Raw genomic sequence first — 17,670 nt, forward strand, 5'->3', positions numbered from 1 at the left:
AATTAAATCCCCATTTTATCCTTTTGAAAACTAGGGGTATTACAATAATCATATATTTTTACAGTGTTATGAGTACGGTAAATTAATTACATTTAACTATACTTAGCTTGGATTTAAATTGATATTTAATTTGTATCAATTTATTGGCTGTTTTGGAGGATTTAAATGCTATGTCTTATTCTAGCTACTTAAATGATTGGAGCATGATATTTTGGTTCTGTAGTGAATACCTAATGTTGGTATATGTATGAATTTATACAAATGCATATACTGGAGGATGGTTGTTGATTATATAGTGTTATTTTAATAACTATGTTATAATGGAGGATTGTGTGTATCGGTATGGGATGGTGACATACTAGGTATGGATTAGTCAAACACTAAATCCTATCTAATTTGGATTAAGGTATGGATTAACCCTATGAGTTAAGTCCATCACCTACTGGTGTCATATCAATCAAATAATTGAATGACTTAATATGGTTTCAGGATGGATTTGCTTTACATTTATCAAACCACTTTTCAGATGGTTGATATTTTGTAATAGGAGGACACGGACTTTATATATTTATTATATGTGCCATGGTATGAGCTTGAGTCTCAGGACCATGGTTAGGGTGCGTATACTGCCTAGGATGGATAGCTGGACAGAGGTGTTGTTCCCTGGTAGGTCTAGATACACATGACCACAGTATGTGCGATTTGCATGGTATCTCTATTCAGGCTGAGACAGACCTTTTTGGACTAGTGAGCATCCTATAGTGTGTACTTGTACATATATGGACTACTCTAGATATTGTTAAGTCTTTCTAGTATGTATCTGCGTATCGGATTCCTGTTTGGATTGTAATAGATCAGGACTTGCATGTGGGCCTGACCCACCCTTATATTTTTCAGGTACTCGTCAGTTCCAGGGTTAGAGTTTGATCGTGTAAAGCAGATACAGACTTCTATTCTACCGATAACGTAGGACTTCTTTCCAGATATTAGATTTGAATTTTATCTTCAGTTTTCTTCCATGCAGTTTGGGATTTTATTAGGGGTCCACTAGAGATGGATTCCCGAGTTGTTAAACTTATGGAGTTTGGATTGTCAAGATTTAAATATTTATATTTGAGAATTTATTTTAGTTTCTTTCCGCTCATTATATTATTTCTTTAATCACTTTGTATTTCGTGTTCGTTTTTAAAATATTAATTGTCTGATATCCCTCGGATTTGGGCTTGGGCCTGATCAACCCGTGTCTCGGATCCGAGGGGCATCACACGATCCGAATCCGATAAGCATTTTACTCGATCCGATAATCCGATGGATTTTTTGTAAGTGAATTCATATCCGATTTGTTAAAAAACGGATATCCAATCCAATCCGATAAATGTGTAGTTTTTTTATTAAAGAAAAAGAAAATAAAATAAATTAATGTCAAAAGAGAATAAAAAATATTCATTAGAAAAAAAAATTATAGAAAACAAAAGATAAATAAAATATAGAAGGAAAATTTTTTTTACTCTTTGTTAATGAATAAATATTATGACATTATTAGTATGTATATTATGAAATTTATTAGTACGTGGGTGAGATTACTTACACTATTGTACATATAACATTATGATATTATATATATATATATATATATTGGTTACCTCTAATACAAATCTAATAGGAGGATTGATATATATATATAATAAAATATATAATTTTATTTGGATTCAATATTTATCGGATCGGATTAATATAATTTATATTCGATTTGTTAAGTTAATAGGGTATTGGATTCGGATCGTAATCTATTTATCCTATTTTTTGTTCAATTCATATCTGGCTAATCAGATCGAACTGGAATGGAATTTAGATCAAAATCCGATTCATTAATAAGTTTATGTATACACACGGATCTACTATAATCCAAAATTTGTTATTCCACTTATATTTTTGAGGTTCTCAATATTATGTTTGGAGAACAATTTGGAGATACCAACTACAAAATTTAGAATGAGGAGATACTGTATGCAAGCACGGAGGAGTAAGCCCAATTGTGGCCGATTCCCCCACTGTACTTTATCAGTTTTCAAGTTTATTTTGCTGATTTTTAGGCCTTCTTTTGATGGACTTTTAAGTCCTTAAGTCTAGTTAGGTGTGAGTCAAAGAAATTTTATGTCTTTTCATTTTCTTCATAGTTTGTTTTGAAAATCATCTATTGTTGAAGGATTATTCCTTGCCATCTATATTTAAGCTGCTATTGATGTATTAAAAGGCAATTTTTGATGAATTTGAATGATATTTGAGTTTTTGACTTCTTAAAACAGTGTTCTTGTTATCCTTACGATGTATCCTTTGCTGGATTCTATCTGGCGCTGAGTAATTCTTCCTTTCTTTGTCTACTTGTCTTACCTTCTATTTTTCTAATTTTGGGCCACCAATACGTGTCACTAAAATAACAGAAAATTGTATTGATCAATTTCTCTAGATCTTGGCCAAAAAGAGAATCTAACTTCGTTCAAATTGCACTCTCAAAGCCTGCTCTGGGAGGATGAAGTTGCATTAAATTAAATTCAATGGACTTAGGGGTAATAATTACTGGCCTACCAAGCAATCAATTGGACTAGGCAGAATCGTGGCCCACCAAGTCACCAACCCATCATTAGGCAAAATTGATTGATTGATTGATGTTTGTTTATCAATGGTAGATTCCACAACTGCAACAAAGTGAAATAAACACCCACAAATCATTAGAAAATAATAGCAGGGTGGGAAGATAGGGAAATGAATTAGTGGACGCTAAATTATTTACACACAACTGCTTTTATTACCCTTAACAAGAAGAAACACACGCTTGCACACTTATTTTTTACCATTTGTTATAGCCCTAAAATTTCCATATGATATGTCATAATGATGGCTTGAACTCTAAAACCAAGGAATTGAGTTCATATTTTCAGCTCCCGTGACCGTTGATCAGTTCTATAGCTTCCTTTATCAGTGAGTTTGTAGCTATAGCTTCCTTTTCCAGTGAACTTGTAGCTCCCGTGACTCAACTTTTTGACTCAAATAAAGTCCCATGGCTTCTTTCTTTATCAGTGAACTTTTAATCTGTCTTTTTCTTTTTATAAGATTATGAATTTAAATACAATCAGTAATATGTTCTAAACAAGGAATCAATGAAATAAAACAGGAGTTGGTTTCACAAGAATCACAAATCATAAAACAAGCAAGCATCCTCTGAAGTTGCTATCACTATCCTGAAGTGTCCTTAAGTTAAGGTCGCGTTTGGCCTGGGTCAATAGATCATGTGACGGCTGTTGACTTTAAACCCTCGCCGTTCACTGTTAAGTTATATAATTTTGTAAAAAAAAATTTTTTAAAAAACATGTGACAAAAAGTATAGGTGATGTGAACGTTGTTGACTTTTGAACGCATATGGAGTCATTTTCTGCATAAAGTTTTCCCTCTACCCCTGTTCATTTTCTTCTTTCCGGTCTCTTGCATACTTTGCATGAATAAATTTTATATTAAATCTCTATCGTCCCTGTTTAAATAAATTTTTAAATTTTCTTTATAATTATAGTATATTATAATATTATTTAAAAAGTTACTTTTTAATGGTCAACAACATATATGTGGTTGAATTATCCTCCACTACGTGTTAGAATTTAAAAATAGAGTATACTCTGAATATTTTTTAAAAAGTAGAAGTATATGTATTTATTATTGACACGACACCAGTAACTCACGTGTAAAAATATGGGGTTCTAGTATTATATATCTAGGTTATCACATGCGACTTTTATTAATAGCTGTCAAAGTTAAGCCAGAGAATTTGAACAAGTGTCTTGAATGGGTATATTATATATATATATATATATATATATATATATATCTCGAATATCAACAGTAACTAAACAACTAAAAATCACACTCAGGTAGATCAAGACATGGGTATTGGCAGGTTCTCTAGGAAGAAAAAATAGACCAAGCAGCATCAGAATTCTCATTTTATTTCAAAAGAGGACGAAAGTGGAAGAGCGGCCACTTTTGTTTTCAGTAACCATGTAAGATATTTTTCTTTTAAGTTTATAAATATATATTACATTGTTGATTTAATTGTTAGATTTTTATTTTTTTGTCTTTATCTTTACTACTCCATATATTTTTATGGTATTTAATGAGAGTTGTAACCATTTTGGTTTTTGGTTCATTTAATTTTCTGCAAATGGTGATGGTCAGAGTTGTTTCAAATCCTAAGAAATGAAAGAAAATATGATACTTTACACAATTTTCAAACTCAGATAGAAAACAGAGAGCTTTGGCATTGGCATATAACATGCTATTATGGGTGAGAACCTGGAGGAAAAAAAAAAAAAAAAAAAAAAAAACCACTTTCTGAAATAATTTTAGGACGACACAGTTCAATTTTGTGTGAACCCTTTGATTGTCGTATAATTGATAGTGGATAATAGTAGCTCTGATATCTTATTAATATTAGTTTGGTAAAAATCTGACACTGTAGAATTGTTTGAACAATCAGATTTATTGGAATTGCCTATCAATGTTTAAGGCTAGTAATTACTGAATTAATTGGAGTTCTCCTATGTTCTGAAGCAAACAAGGTATGGGATTTTGTAGTGAAATATCATCTGTTTTTTTGTGTAATATTTTCAAAGTATACAGGTCTTCCTTCGGTGCTAGAAGTTGTGTGTTGGATTTTTTTGTGCTTTATTTTTCATTATTTTGTAATTTTGTTTGTAAATCTATCTATATATATATATAAATTATTCCCACCTCTCATTCAGGTTTATTTACCCATGTATTCTATTCAAGTATTAAATTATTTTCTGGATCCCCTAAATGTTACAGATGCCAATAATTGTTTGAGAATAGTGAATATACTGTATTATTTTAGAATTTTTGTCTTTCTGTCTGTTTGTAAAATTCTGTTGTAAAATTTGATAATTATAGAATAATTGTAGTTGAGATACATTAGAATGTAGGTCCAGGATCCGGTAAGTAACGGTATTCATGTGCATCCAATTTCAGGTCATCAGAGATTTATAGAGATACAACTAAATATTCACCCCTACATAAGGCCTTGGTGAAGGGTGACTTGGAAAGTGTGAAAGCTTTTCTGGAGAGAGATCCAAATGCAATATCAGTTCCGATTTCGACGATAGGGGAAAGAGCTATCCATATTGCTGTTGCGGAGGAGCACGTGCAGTTGGTGGAGGAACTCGTGACGATGATTAACCCTGTATTTCTCGAATTTACACAAGATGATGGTGACACAGCACTTCATATTGCTGCTAGAGGTGCAAACACAACAATAGCGAAATCATTGGTGGAAAGCAATGGCGAATTGGTAAAAATCACAGATCAAAATGGACATGTCCCAGTCACCCTGGCTGCAATTTTTGGTAACACAGAGATGTTTAATTACCTACATTCAGTGACTTCACAACAGGATATAATCCCTAGAATTGTTAATATCCACCGGCCGTACTTTGATTACCTTAGTGAGCTTCTTAATTTTTTTCTATTATTATTATATATGATTATGAAGAATCATTTTTTTCTTTTCTCATAGTCAACGATGATATATTATTGATTGGTCTCTAATTGTTTGATTTGCAGATTACAGGGTATATGCTATGTTCATTGATTCCATTAAGGGTGAGAACTATGGTAAGTATCTGGACTCTAGTAAAAAGTTATGTTGATGTATCAAACAAGTTCATTTATGCATTAATATCATCCGAACATTGCATTGGGATGACCTACCTTAGATGACACCAAATATATACAGCTGCTATCCTGATGCATTTCTGGGATTGTGCGCATTCAACAGACACCTCTAACTGACTGTTTCATCCATAGGTTTTGCTCTGAACATGCTGGAAGTCAATCCGGAATTGGCGTCTGGTGGGCTTGGCAGGGGTATAATGGCCTTATATACTGTGGCAGAGATGCCCTTTGCTTTCTCAAGCAGAAATCGACTTGGAAAACTTAAAAGATGGATGTACAACTGTAAATGTCTTTATTTTACCATCTCACTCTCCCTATGAATATTTGATTTGCCTCTTATATCTGTGTACATCTTTTAAATCCTTCAACACCATACAACTTCTATTGTTCCTTAAGTACTATGTGTAGCTCTAATAGCATCATTAAGTGCCGTTGTTACTTTAGATATTCTGGATTACTGTAAATCAGATAGAACGGTGTAACATTAGAAAGGTATCTGGAGACTTTGTAGTTGAGGCTCAGAAGAAGGCTAGAAGGCCATAATATCGATTGAATTTCATATGGGCTTAAAGGACGTTTTAAATGTTTGTTTAAGTTAATCACTATATTTACCAAAAGTAGAAAAGGGAAAGAAAAGAAAAACTAATACTACCACCACCACTTCCCCATAAACCAACCTATCACCAACACCTTTGTCGTGCAATTTCTTTATAGCAAAAATTAGTTGGTACGCAACACCACCATCACCAGCACATTCATCGTCAAACATAGCGCGAACAATTGAGTATGTATATACAAATATTTGTGTGGTGTGTGTTTGTTTATACACACTTAAAAACCGAAATCGTGAGACCCCAACATTTATGGATATCAAATTAAAAATTTAGGCAATTCTACTCATATAATTGAATTATGCGTATGGTGATTTGGGTGGGTTGGATGGGGTTGATTTTAGTAGTTCGATAGGGTTATGGTGGTGATGGGATGAGTTTAGTTGTGGTGGGTTTGGTAAGCCTGGTGGTTTTGTGCTTGGATGTATGGCTCTCTCTACTCTCTGATTATTGAACTTGTTCTCTCTCTCTTTCTGATAGGGTAGCTGTCTCTTATATATGATTAAAAAATACACTTGTATGTGCATAGATATATGTTTATATTGTGGGGTTTAATGGTGGAGTGAAGTGGCACTGGTGGTAGGGGTTTAGCTGGGGGTGAAGTGGTGAAATGGAGGAGGTGATGACTAGATGTGGAGTTGATGATAGAGAAGATGCAGGAAGTGGTGGTAGTGTTGGTTTGGCAATAGCGTATGGTGACTACAAGGCGATGACGGTGTCTATGGAATTTTATACATATAGAGAGTAAAATTTAAGGGTAATGCACATCCAATTTCTGTCACTTCGCTGTCATTAAGGGAAGAGGTTAGTTTGAGTGCATTCCAAAATTTATGTGTTTGTTGAATCTACAGGCAGGCAATTTAAATTTGGTGAAAGCGTATTTTCTCCAAAATTAATTATAACATGATGGCTTTATAATCTCGCCTCACAATTCCTAAGTCTAGCCACTCTACTGATCCTGCTATCAGCGTAATAGGACATCAGTTGCAATTGTCGCCAGCATTTCTCCTATATATTTATTCCAACTTTTGTAACGTTATATAACAGATGATGGAGTAAGTTTCTATTGGCTGTTAAAATACATGCTTAGTTAGAGTGATTAAAACTGTTGCATTTACAATCTGTTTTGTAGTATTGATAGTGTGACATTTTTTTTATCTTTTTGAATGAAGTACTAATAATCTTAAGTTTCAAAATGTGTTTCTATTTAGATGATATCAGCCTTTCTTTTCCTTTCTAATAGGTATGGATGTTCAACCAGTGAATGTCTTTTATAATAAGTACTGCGATGAAGAAAATATTCCCGAGCCCGCCAAATCTCTGTATCATTCCAATTTCAAAGGCTTCAAAGATGTAATGTATTTAATGGGTATGTTATCTTTTTCTCTCTCCCATGTTGTCCAATGTTTTTCTTTAAGGTCATGAATGCATCCATTATAGAAGAAATCTTGTCATGTGTCTACTGAAAAAGACTCAGATATTTGGTTTCATGTCAACTTACATATATTTATAAAAGAAGAATATAGAAACAGAGGAATCTGTTCATTTCAAATTATCAAATGTGAGCAAAACATTTTTTATAAATGAGATGCGAGGGAATCTTTCACTCATCATCCTCTTTGCTCGTCCGCTTAAATGAGGATGACATTGCAAAATGGTTGCAATTAGTTTAGAGGTTTAATGTGGATGGTCAATTGTCTCCCATGTTGACAAAACTAGGTGCCTCCTATGTTATCTGGGATCATGACTTCTTGTAGCACTCTTTGGGTCATCTACTTCATGCAAATTATGCCAAATATTAGGCCTGTATCTATTCAGCCCCTCTGAACATTTCATATTGGCTGGGTCATACAGTATTTGGACCAAATATCTCTCTCCTAAATGCACCTTTGTAGTAGTTTCCATTGCCCTTGTAATTTAAAATCCCGTCGTACTCTGTGGAAGACCCATACGTATTGTTGGTCATCTTAACCTTGGTAACTTTTTTTTCTCTTCTTGTGTCCTGGCAAATATTCTGTAACTCCCACAATGATCTTGGGAGACTCGAACACTCTAGCTTTGGCTTTGAAAGGAGAGGAGAAACCCATTGGGCCATAGAACTTGGTCTTAAACCTTGGTGACTTGAGGGCCAATATAAGGAGATGCTAGGGTTCAAACTCATTCTATGTTGTATCTTTTAGAAATGTTAATTAGATATATTCTGACGGTGTTACTGTTCTTTTTTATCATAACAGTGCTCCGTTGTCTGAAAGGACTAATGTCGAATGTTCTTAAAGTAATTGGTATGTAGAGTACTACTATTTATATGGTTATTGTACTGGTAATAGTTTTTATATTTTTAAACTATTTCTTCTTGGTTAAGAATTGTAGATGACAAGCAAGAAATATTTAACATGAAGAACAAACTCTTCCAAGCCCATGAACTACTCAAAAAGATGTGTCATCCAAACTCGACTTCTGATCCTCAACAGATTGCAGCATACTTTGAGGCGATAAAAAGGGCCATCAAATGTGGGAATGTTGAATTTGTTGAGAAAGTTCTGAGGTCCAATCCTGCTTTATTATGGGGGAATAAGGAAAGTGGAAGCATTTTTCACATTGCAGTTGCCTGCCGACAGGAGAGAATATGGAACCTCTTCTATGGTTTAAGTACTGCAAAAAGAAACAAAATTACAGAAATTCTAGTAAAATCTGACAGCATGCTACATATAGCTGCATGTCCTGCAGTATTGTCTAAAACCCTAGGAAAACCAGATGGAAACTCGGAAAAGCAAGGAGAACAACAGTTTTGGAAAGTATTCAGTAATGCTCCAGGTGCAGCTATGGATGTGCATAGAGAACTACAATGGTACAAGGTAATCCATTCTTAACTTTCTATATCATCATCCAAACCTCTGGTTTTAGTTTACTTTTGTGGAACTTCATGCCATAGATGACATTTTATATGAGTAAATTTTTAAATCTCATGCAGCATACTTTCTGTGGGAAAGCTTTCAAAATATTTTATTTCTTAAAGAATATAAAAACCATGATTTATAAACCTTATGAGAAAACCTAGGTTTATACAGATGTTAGACATCTTGTAGGAGTGGTTTGATGGGTTGTAGGTTCTAACATATATTGGTGCTTTTTAAGATCTAGCTCCTATAATCCCCTAGCTCGTTGTTGTAAACCTCAACTTCTGAGAGATTTGGCAGAACCTTTTCAAAAAACTTTGGCCTAGGTAGATGCAATTCGCTGTTACAGAGCGTGATGGGGTTGATTGATTTCTGCGCTGCAATAGAAATGCTAAAAGGTGGGGATAGGATTCTTAGGTTGGAGTAATTCATTCCCATCCATTCGGAGTATGGTTTTCCTTTCCAACTTCAATATTACCTATTGATGTTATTATTAGTGTCTTTGAGCCCTCCCATAAACTCATATATATAGTGGAACGAAGCTTTTAGCGTGACTGTAAGTACTTGTGAACTGACATTATTCCGTTCTCTTTCGTATTGATAATGATAGGAGGTGGAGAGGGTGGTACCGTGTTCACAAAAAATTCTCGCTAATGATAATGGAGAAACACCTCCAGCTTTGTTCTGGAAATGGCACTATGAATTAATCAAAGAAGGAGAAAAATGGATGAGAGAGACAGCAACATCTTGTACAATTGTGGCTACCCTCATTGTTACTGTTATGTTTGCAGCAGCCTTCACATTACCGGGTGGCACTAGTAATGATTCGGGGAACCCCATGTTCCTATGGCATAACTCCTTTATGGTTTTCATTATATCAGATGCATTATCTCTATTCTCTTCAGTTACTGCAGTGTTAGTGTTCCTAAGCATTCTCACTTCACGCTATGCGGAAGAAGATTTTCTAAAGTCATTACCCAGGAGACTGACAATTGGTCTGGCCACCCTTTTCTTATCCATTGCCGCCATGATGGTAGCTTTTGGTTCCACTCTTGTTATTGTGCTTGATGAACGAATACAATGGGCTGCTGCTCCAGTCTCGTTGTTAGCTAGTGTGCCGATAACCTTATTTGTTTCTTTGCAATTTCCTTTATTTTTCGAAATGGTTTCATCTAGCTATGGACCTGGCATCTTCAAGCGGAAAACAAAAGGCTTGTTTCTTCGACAACCCAAACTACTGTGATCCAGCTTAGATAATAATTAATTTTTTGCTTGTTGGAAATTTTCCCTATATATATATATATATATATATGTGCAATATACAAAAAAAGAAAAAAGAAAAAGAAAATAAAAATAAAATTGTACTATTATGTCATTTAGATGCTTATCAAAGGTTTTGCTTTATTGTTATTTGCACTTCTAGTTACACGGAAGCTTAAAGTAGAGTATAGTGTGTGCTTATTTCCTGAATGATGGAATGAACATTCTTTCAAATTTTATTACTGTATATAGCTGCAAATATCTTTTCGTGAAATAGGAAGAAAATTGTATTCTGACATTTCAAACTCAAGAAATAGGAAGAAAATTGTTTTTAAAGTCGCTAACTCTATTATGATCTTGAATTTTTGAGGAAAATGAAAAAATCGAGTATGTTGCAGTCCGAAGGTGGAATTATTGAACCACTAGTGTGAGGTGATTGATCATTGGTAATTCCAGTTGGAGACATTGCTAATTGAAATGCGATATATATATATATATATATATATATATCCTGTTAGAGACATCGTTGATGGGAATGTGACATATAATGAGGTGAACAAAGGTGGTCTTTGTTTTGATGTGGAAAATAGGGATTAATATTTTTTAGGTTTGCTCTATCCCTCCCTCCCAGGTTCTGGAGATAGCATCCTTTTACCATTTCGAGTATCTATTATGAGTGGTGGTAGTTAATTTACAAAATGAGGTTTTTGTAAATACGTGATTCACCCTCACAAATAGGGTTACATTCACGGACGGTAATGATTCGTATCACTATAAAGAAGAAGATTACAAACTGAAAAACTTTTTAGTTCTTTCTCACAATAATCTCTCTTCTCATATCACTAACTCACTTATAAAGAAGACTCACACAACACTCTCAAGAAATACCCAAATAGTATATGATTTACACGGAGAGAAAAATCCACTCAAAGACAAGCTTCAAGTGTCACTTAAAGATAGCACACACAAAAGGATTTCCTCACACACACAAAACCAATAGACTCTCTTCATCCGAATATTGTCTCTTGCTTGGATATTATTCATCGAATGAGTGCAAGCAAGGGCGGATCCAACCTTTCTAAATAGGGTGGACTAATTTTGGACTAGGTTAACTTTGGACTGGGCTACCATTATTATTATTATTTTTTTTTGGTGGGCTGAAGCCCAGCTTCACCCACCCTTAGATCCGCTCTTGAGTGCAAGGCTATATATAGCCCAAAAATACTTGGTGTCCAAGCATATTTCAAAGCTTTCTTTGAAAGCCAAATGGCACTTCTTGTTGTTGCCCAAGAATTATTCTTGTTGTCCAAGAATTTCTGAGCTTCCTTTGGAAGCTAATTTGGAAGCTTCATCGTTACACTTCTATAGCCAATAGATTTTGGCCATGTCATAAATGAATTTTAGACAAATTTCTAACACATGTTTGGGTCAACATGTACACAGAATTTGCTTATGATGTTTTTACATGTTGATGTTACTCAGGCCCTTTGCGTCAGCTTATCTACCCCAACATGGCCTCCCTACCCTGAACCGAAGCTGCACATCATTCGTAAATTCAACACTGTGTTCTCTGTAACAGTGAGCCCGAGTCCCATGATCAATTGTTCTTCAAATGCTCCTTTGTCAATCCATTGTGGTCATTTCTACGAACACGTTGCAGAATCCATATTCTACCTTCATCTTGGTCAGAGCTCGTTTCAAGACTCGCCCTCGCATCCCTTGTTTACAATGTCCGGTTTGAACACAACTACGCAAGGATCTTCAAGAAGAAAAACTCTCGCCGAACTCAGTTCCGATTTAAAAATGACAACTTCCCTCACTGACTCACAGGTTGCTAGACGTACACCAGCGAAGCCACCTGATCAACAAACTTGAGGAGTCCTGCCTCAAATGGCTGTTTCCGGATTGAGGATCTGCTGCTCTGTTCCAACGGTCTACTCCATTTGAAATGCTGCTGGTTGGCCCTCCAACCAATTGGGCCTGGTTTCCCTTTTCGGGTTTTGCAAATGTTATGTTTATTGGTTAGTTCCTTGGGCTAACCATTTCCCTTTTTGGGGCTTGTACACTTTGTTTACTACGTATGTATAATAGGAGTATATATTTTTTTAAATTTATATATATATATATATATATATATATATATATATATATATCTAAATCACAAGACTCAGAAGTATAGCTAAAGTGAATATGTAAAGAAAAAAAAAGTTAAATTTGTGTGAAGTGATCATCACCGTTTAATTAATGTGTGAAAAAATATCATAGTCCAAGCATTAGAATTCCCACATTACCAGGAAAAAAAATAATGTCCTGAATTGGAGAGCAAGGCAGAATCAACTGTGAGAAGAATTAACACTTTTATTTGTTTGTCTGGCGGAAGAGGAAGGAATAATATATATTAATATAAAAGGCAACTGTTGAACCTAAACCTATTTTATATAATTATAAACTTACAGAGGTGGACGAAAGTGAAGAGGAGTCTCAGCTTTTCCTTAATCCCATGTAAGAACAGTCCATCTAGGTACTTCAATTCTGTAGTATGTATTTCTTTTTTGTTTTTTGTTTTTACAGCATGTGGTATGTACTGATTATTTCTGTAAGTAGTAATTGTTATACATGTGAGTGTGTGTGTATATTGTGATTATATATAAATTATATATTTATTTATTTTTGAAAAAATAAAAAGAAACTTAGGATCTGATTGGTTCAATTTTTTAAAAACAATTTTTATGAATTCAAAAAATTCAAAACAATTTTCAGAAAACTACAAAAGACAATTATATGAAATCATGCGTGTGTGTAATTTTTTTTTTTTTTTAAACAGTTTTTTTAAAACAATTTTCAGAAATTGTCAACAACAAAAAAAATTTATACAACTTTCTAATGGAAAATGTAGATGAACAATTCCCACTCACCCTCACTGCAATTTACAATAATTGAGACATGTTATTGGCTTTAGTTGATAGCTCACAGAGCTATTGGGCAAACATGACAGAGTGCGTATACATTATCAACGTCATTCTTGTCTATATTCTGTACAAATAATGAAACACAAAAGCAGGGCAGATGAAGGTGAAGCATAAATGAAATTGAAAACTATGACAGTTTATTTCATGAAACAACAATAAATACAGTATATGTTTTACTTTGCTGACATTACCAAAGTAAATGACTCTTTTACTCCTCATTAAGCTATAGTTTGTCTTCTAATGTTAATTAGCTTGAAACATCATTATTTTATTTTTATTTTTTTTAAATTTTTTTTTATGTGTGTGTGTGTTTAATCAGCAAGTAATAAAATAACAGAAATTCCCCCCCTCTTTATTATTTATTTTTGTTGAGTTCATTATCTATTTTAAATTGTTGAAATGATTAAACACTTATCAGTTTCCCAATTAAGTACGTTTGAAGGTCACTGAAAAAGGTAAGTGACACTTAAAATAAGCTAAAATTTCAAGTGATAGAGATAATACTTATTATTGAATGCTGAAAATTCAAAAAATATATAAATATATATTTATTTATTAGTTAACGTTTAAAATTTTCAGCACTTAAGATTTTCAGTGCTTAATTTTCAATTTATCAAACAACACCTTAGTTTGGTTAGACGAAATTAGAAAGAAATGAAAAATATTACTTTGGTCAGCATGAAAAGAATTTTTTTGAGAAAAAGTAACTTTTCATAACCACTTAATTTCCCCTTAAATTTTTCTTTAAAAAAAACACAAGAAAATTTGTTTTTGTTTTTTATATCTCTCTAAACTAAATTGTGTTTATGCATAACATTTTATATTAATAGTATAATACTTTATATATCTCTCAAAATGTCTTACATAGTTATTTATTTCGATTTTTATATTGTTTTTATTTTCTAAAAAGACAAAGTATTTGTATTTAGACTTTTTATCTTATTTAATAAAAAATAAGGACAATATAGGTAAAACATTACATTTTATTGTAACTTTCATGTTATCTAAACTTTGAAATTCATAACTTTCAAAAAATTAAAATTCATGCTAGGCAAAAAAATTTATTTTTCGTATATTTATTTATTTTTTTTTACCTTTCACTTCTCACTATTACTTTTATCTAATCAAAACTGACCCTCTAAAAATTTTGTCCATCAATTTCTAAGAGGGCTTGGGGAAATTTTTTTACCCTTGTATATTTAGTTTTACACTACTCCCAATGAAAACTCCTTATATTATGTTTGGGAGTATCGAATTGGTACCTTGAATTTAGAATTAGAAAAATGCTTAGTTCAAAATTTGTACTAAATTTTCTCTAATCCTAAATTCAAGATGTTCGATTTGGTGCCGTCGAACAAAGCATTAATTTTTTTATTAATACGAAATAACAATTTCTCATTGGGTTTACCTGGGCCCCTATACTGAGTTAACCATCATTGGCCAACTAACCCATCACTAGGCAAAATTGATTGATTTTTTATTGTTAGTGATCACCGAACTTCCTAACATTTTCGTAACATATATTTCAAACTATTCTCACTATTCTGTAACATTTTTACTGTTGCGCCGGATAAGATTTTGATCTCAGATTGCATTACAATAACAATACTGACCAATTATTGAACTTTCATCAATGTATAACAATATATATATATATAGTGTAATTCCGAAGATTGGTATATATAAACACGATATTGTTATAAGTGAAAGAAAAGAATTTTACTTTTAGAAAAGGATAGGAATAATAAGAATTCCTTCTATATCTGCCTGAAGAGAAAGGAATATTAGTAATACTTACTATAAAGGGCAAGTGTTGGACCCATTCTAAACCAGTTAATCTTAAGTATTTCCAAAAGAGGACCAAAGTGAAGAAGAGGGACCACTTTTCAGTAACAATGTAAGCCATTTTATTGTAAGCTTATATATATCATGCTTTTGTTGTTGTTATATTCCCATTTATTTATTTTTTTTTATTTTTTTTATTTTTCTTTCAGAAATTATATGTTAGATACATATTTCTGCTAAATATACCACTAAGAGTTGTAGCTGACAATTAGTAGAATCAATGGCAAGATGATCACAAGAAAATAAACAAATAGATATATCTTAGGGAAAATTATATTTTAGTGATCATATCTAATTAAAATTGTTGAAAGTGATAACAAAGTCAAGAAAAGATGAATAATCACCAATTTTAAAATATAATTGTTAACAAGTGACCTTTCAAGAATAATTTAGTTAAACAATTAAAAAGTTTGAAATTTTTTTCATAAATGTTAGGATTTTAATTGGACGGTGGATTAAGGCTTTCACAAACTTTATCAGACCAATGATACTATGGAGATTAATGTAGTGCCAGTTTTTACTTTTTAGCTATAATTTCGATAATAAGTCTTCGATCACTGTTCTTCATTTGATCCTCTTGAAGAAGCAAAGGCTATTAAACAAAAACCTCTCATTGTCAAAGGTTGATATAGTGCCAAATTTCGACTGAGGAGCCTCCAACGAGGGTATTGTTTACTTGAACATAAAGAACCCCCTCTTGACGCACAGGTGCAGTGTCTGTATCCAAAAAGAAGAAGATAAATACAATATTTAATTAGTTTTTTTTTTTTCCCTTCCAAATCAACGTTTAAGTATATATATAGTCACCCAATCCATCCAAAGAGTTCCGTTCTTAAGTTTCGCACGCGAATTTGTGATTTGTACAAAATTTGTTAATTTAACTTTTACGATTTGTGAATTTGTTTTTCTAATTCACCATTTTCAAATGATTTCACTCCATATAAATATATTACTTACACTTCGAATTATATGACACACTTATATTATTATATATGCATTAATTACTTACAAAACTACTCCATTTAGGTATTACTAACACTCCACGCTAATTCAGTAATTACTAAGACTCTCACGTGTGTCCCAGCTGTATCGCACAGTTATATTGTTGTTACACGTGATTTGAAGAAAAGAATTTTACTTTTAGGAAAAGATAGGAAGAAGAAGAACTCCTACTGTATCCGCCCGAAGAGAGGAATATTAGAGCTATTTACTAGTTACTACTACTATAAAGGGCAAGCGTTGGACCTAATCTAAACCACTTAAGATATACATTTCCCAAAGAGGATCAAAGTGAGGAAGAGCGGCCACTTTTAAGTAACCATGTAAGAAATTTTATAGTAAGTTTTTAAATATTATGCATTTTTTTCTTTTTCTTTTTTATATTCTTATTTTTTTTCAGAAATTATTTGTTTGATATTTATTTCTGTCTCTATCTTTACCCCTTTTAAGTCATGTTTGCATCTAGGGAGGAGCCATAAATTTGTTTCGGTGGGTCAACTTTAAACAATAATAAAGTAAAAAAAAAAAAAATCAACTAATAATATTTAACTTAATTAAAAATTGAAAATATTTTCCCTCAATAAATTGACAAATCTCCTCAACTAGATTATTATTATTTTTTTTTAATATTATCTTCGACTAGTTTTTATGTTCGCAAAAAGTTGCTACACTAGGTGCTATATACTATCAAGGGTTGTAGTTCGGTGGTATTTATCCTACTTTTAAAAATGAAAGATTGAGAGTTGAAATATCTACAAAAGTAAAATGTGTAGGTGTGTTATTTTTAGGGGAAAAAAAATCCACACTGCAAAAATTGTATTTCTCAATCTCGACAATGACATTTTATTAATGGTAGAATCAATGGCAAGGTCACAATCAAATAAATAAATAGACATATCTTAGGAAAAATTAGATTTTAATGATCATACTTAATTAAAATTGCCTGAAAGTGATCACAAAGTCAATAAAAAATGAATAATCACTAAATTTAAAACATGATTGTTAGCAGGTGACCTTTCAAGGATAACAAATAAAATGTGTGAGAAAATTTCATAAATGTTAGGATTTTAATTGGACGGTGGATTAAGGCTCTCACGAATTTCATCCTATATATATATATATAAAATGTTTATTTACTTTTTCAGGGAAGAGTTTGATCGAGTTCTTGGCGGCTATTTGTGTGTGTTGTAGGAGTGTGAGTAATAGAAGGGAAAATCTGAAATGAGAGTTGTAACCAACCATTTGGGTTTTGGTTGATTAAATTTTTTGGAAATGGTGATTGCCAAAGTTGTTGCAAATTCTATGAAAATAAAAGAAAATGACATTTTAAAAGACTTTTGGAGACCAAACAAC

At 32.7% G+C, this 17,670-nt stretch overlaps 2 protein-coding genes across 2 annotated transcripts; both read left to right on the forward strand.

Annotated features, from left to right (window-relative positions):
- Positions 1-3,909: 3,909 nt before the first annotated feature.
- Positions 3,910-6,211, forward strand: LOC132273346 (uncharacterized). The gene is made up of 4 exons (XM_059774313.1): positions 3,910-4,049; positions 5,035-5,507; positions 5,626-5,676; positions 5,869-6,211. Coding segments are annotated over exons 1-4 (714 nt in total). The 5' UTR covers positions 3,910-4,047; the 3' UTR covers positions 6,057-6,211.
- Positions 6,212-7,430: 1,219 nt separating this feature from the next.
- Positions 7,431-11,031, forward strand: LOC132274383 (ankyrin repeat-containing protein ITN1-like). Its single transcript, XM_059775653.1, has 4 exons — positions 7,431-7,716; positions 8,582-8,629; positions 8,718-9,202; positions 9,855-11,031. Exons 1-4 carry the CDS (start codon positions 7,593-7,595, stop codon positions 10,485-10,487), a joined length of 1,290 nt encoding a protein of 429 aa, XP_059631636.1. The 5' UTR covers positions 7,431-7,592; the 3' UTR covers positions 10,488-11,031.
- Positions 11,032-17,670: the final 6,639 nt, after the last annotated feature.

The sequence above is a fragment of the Cornus florida genome, unplaced genomic scaffold, assembly GCF_030987335.1.
Source record: "Cornus florida cultivar Cherokee Brave unplaced genomic scaffold, ASM3098733v1 CherokeeBrave_3.0.0_Hap2_Chr09, whole genome shotgun sequence".
In the NCBI taxonomy this organism is placed as follows: Eukaryota; Viridiplantae; Streptophyta; class Magnoliopsida; order Cornales; family Cornaceae; genus Cornus; species Cornus florida.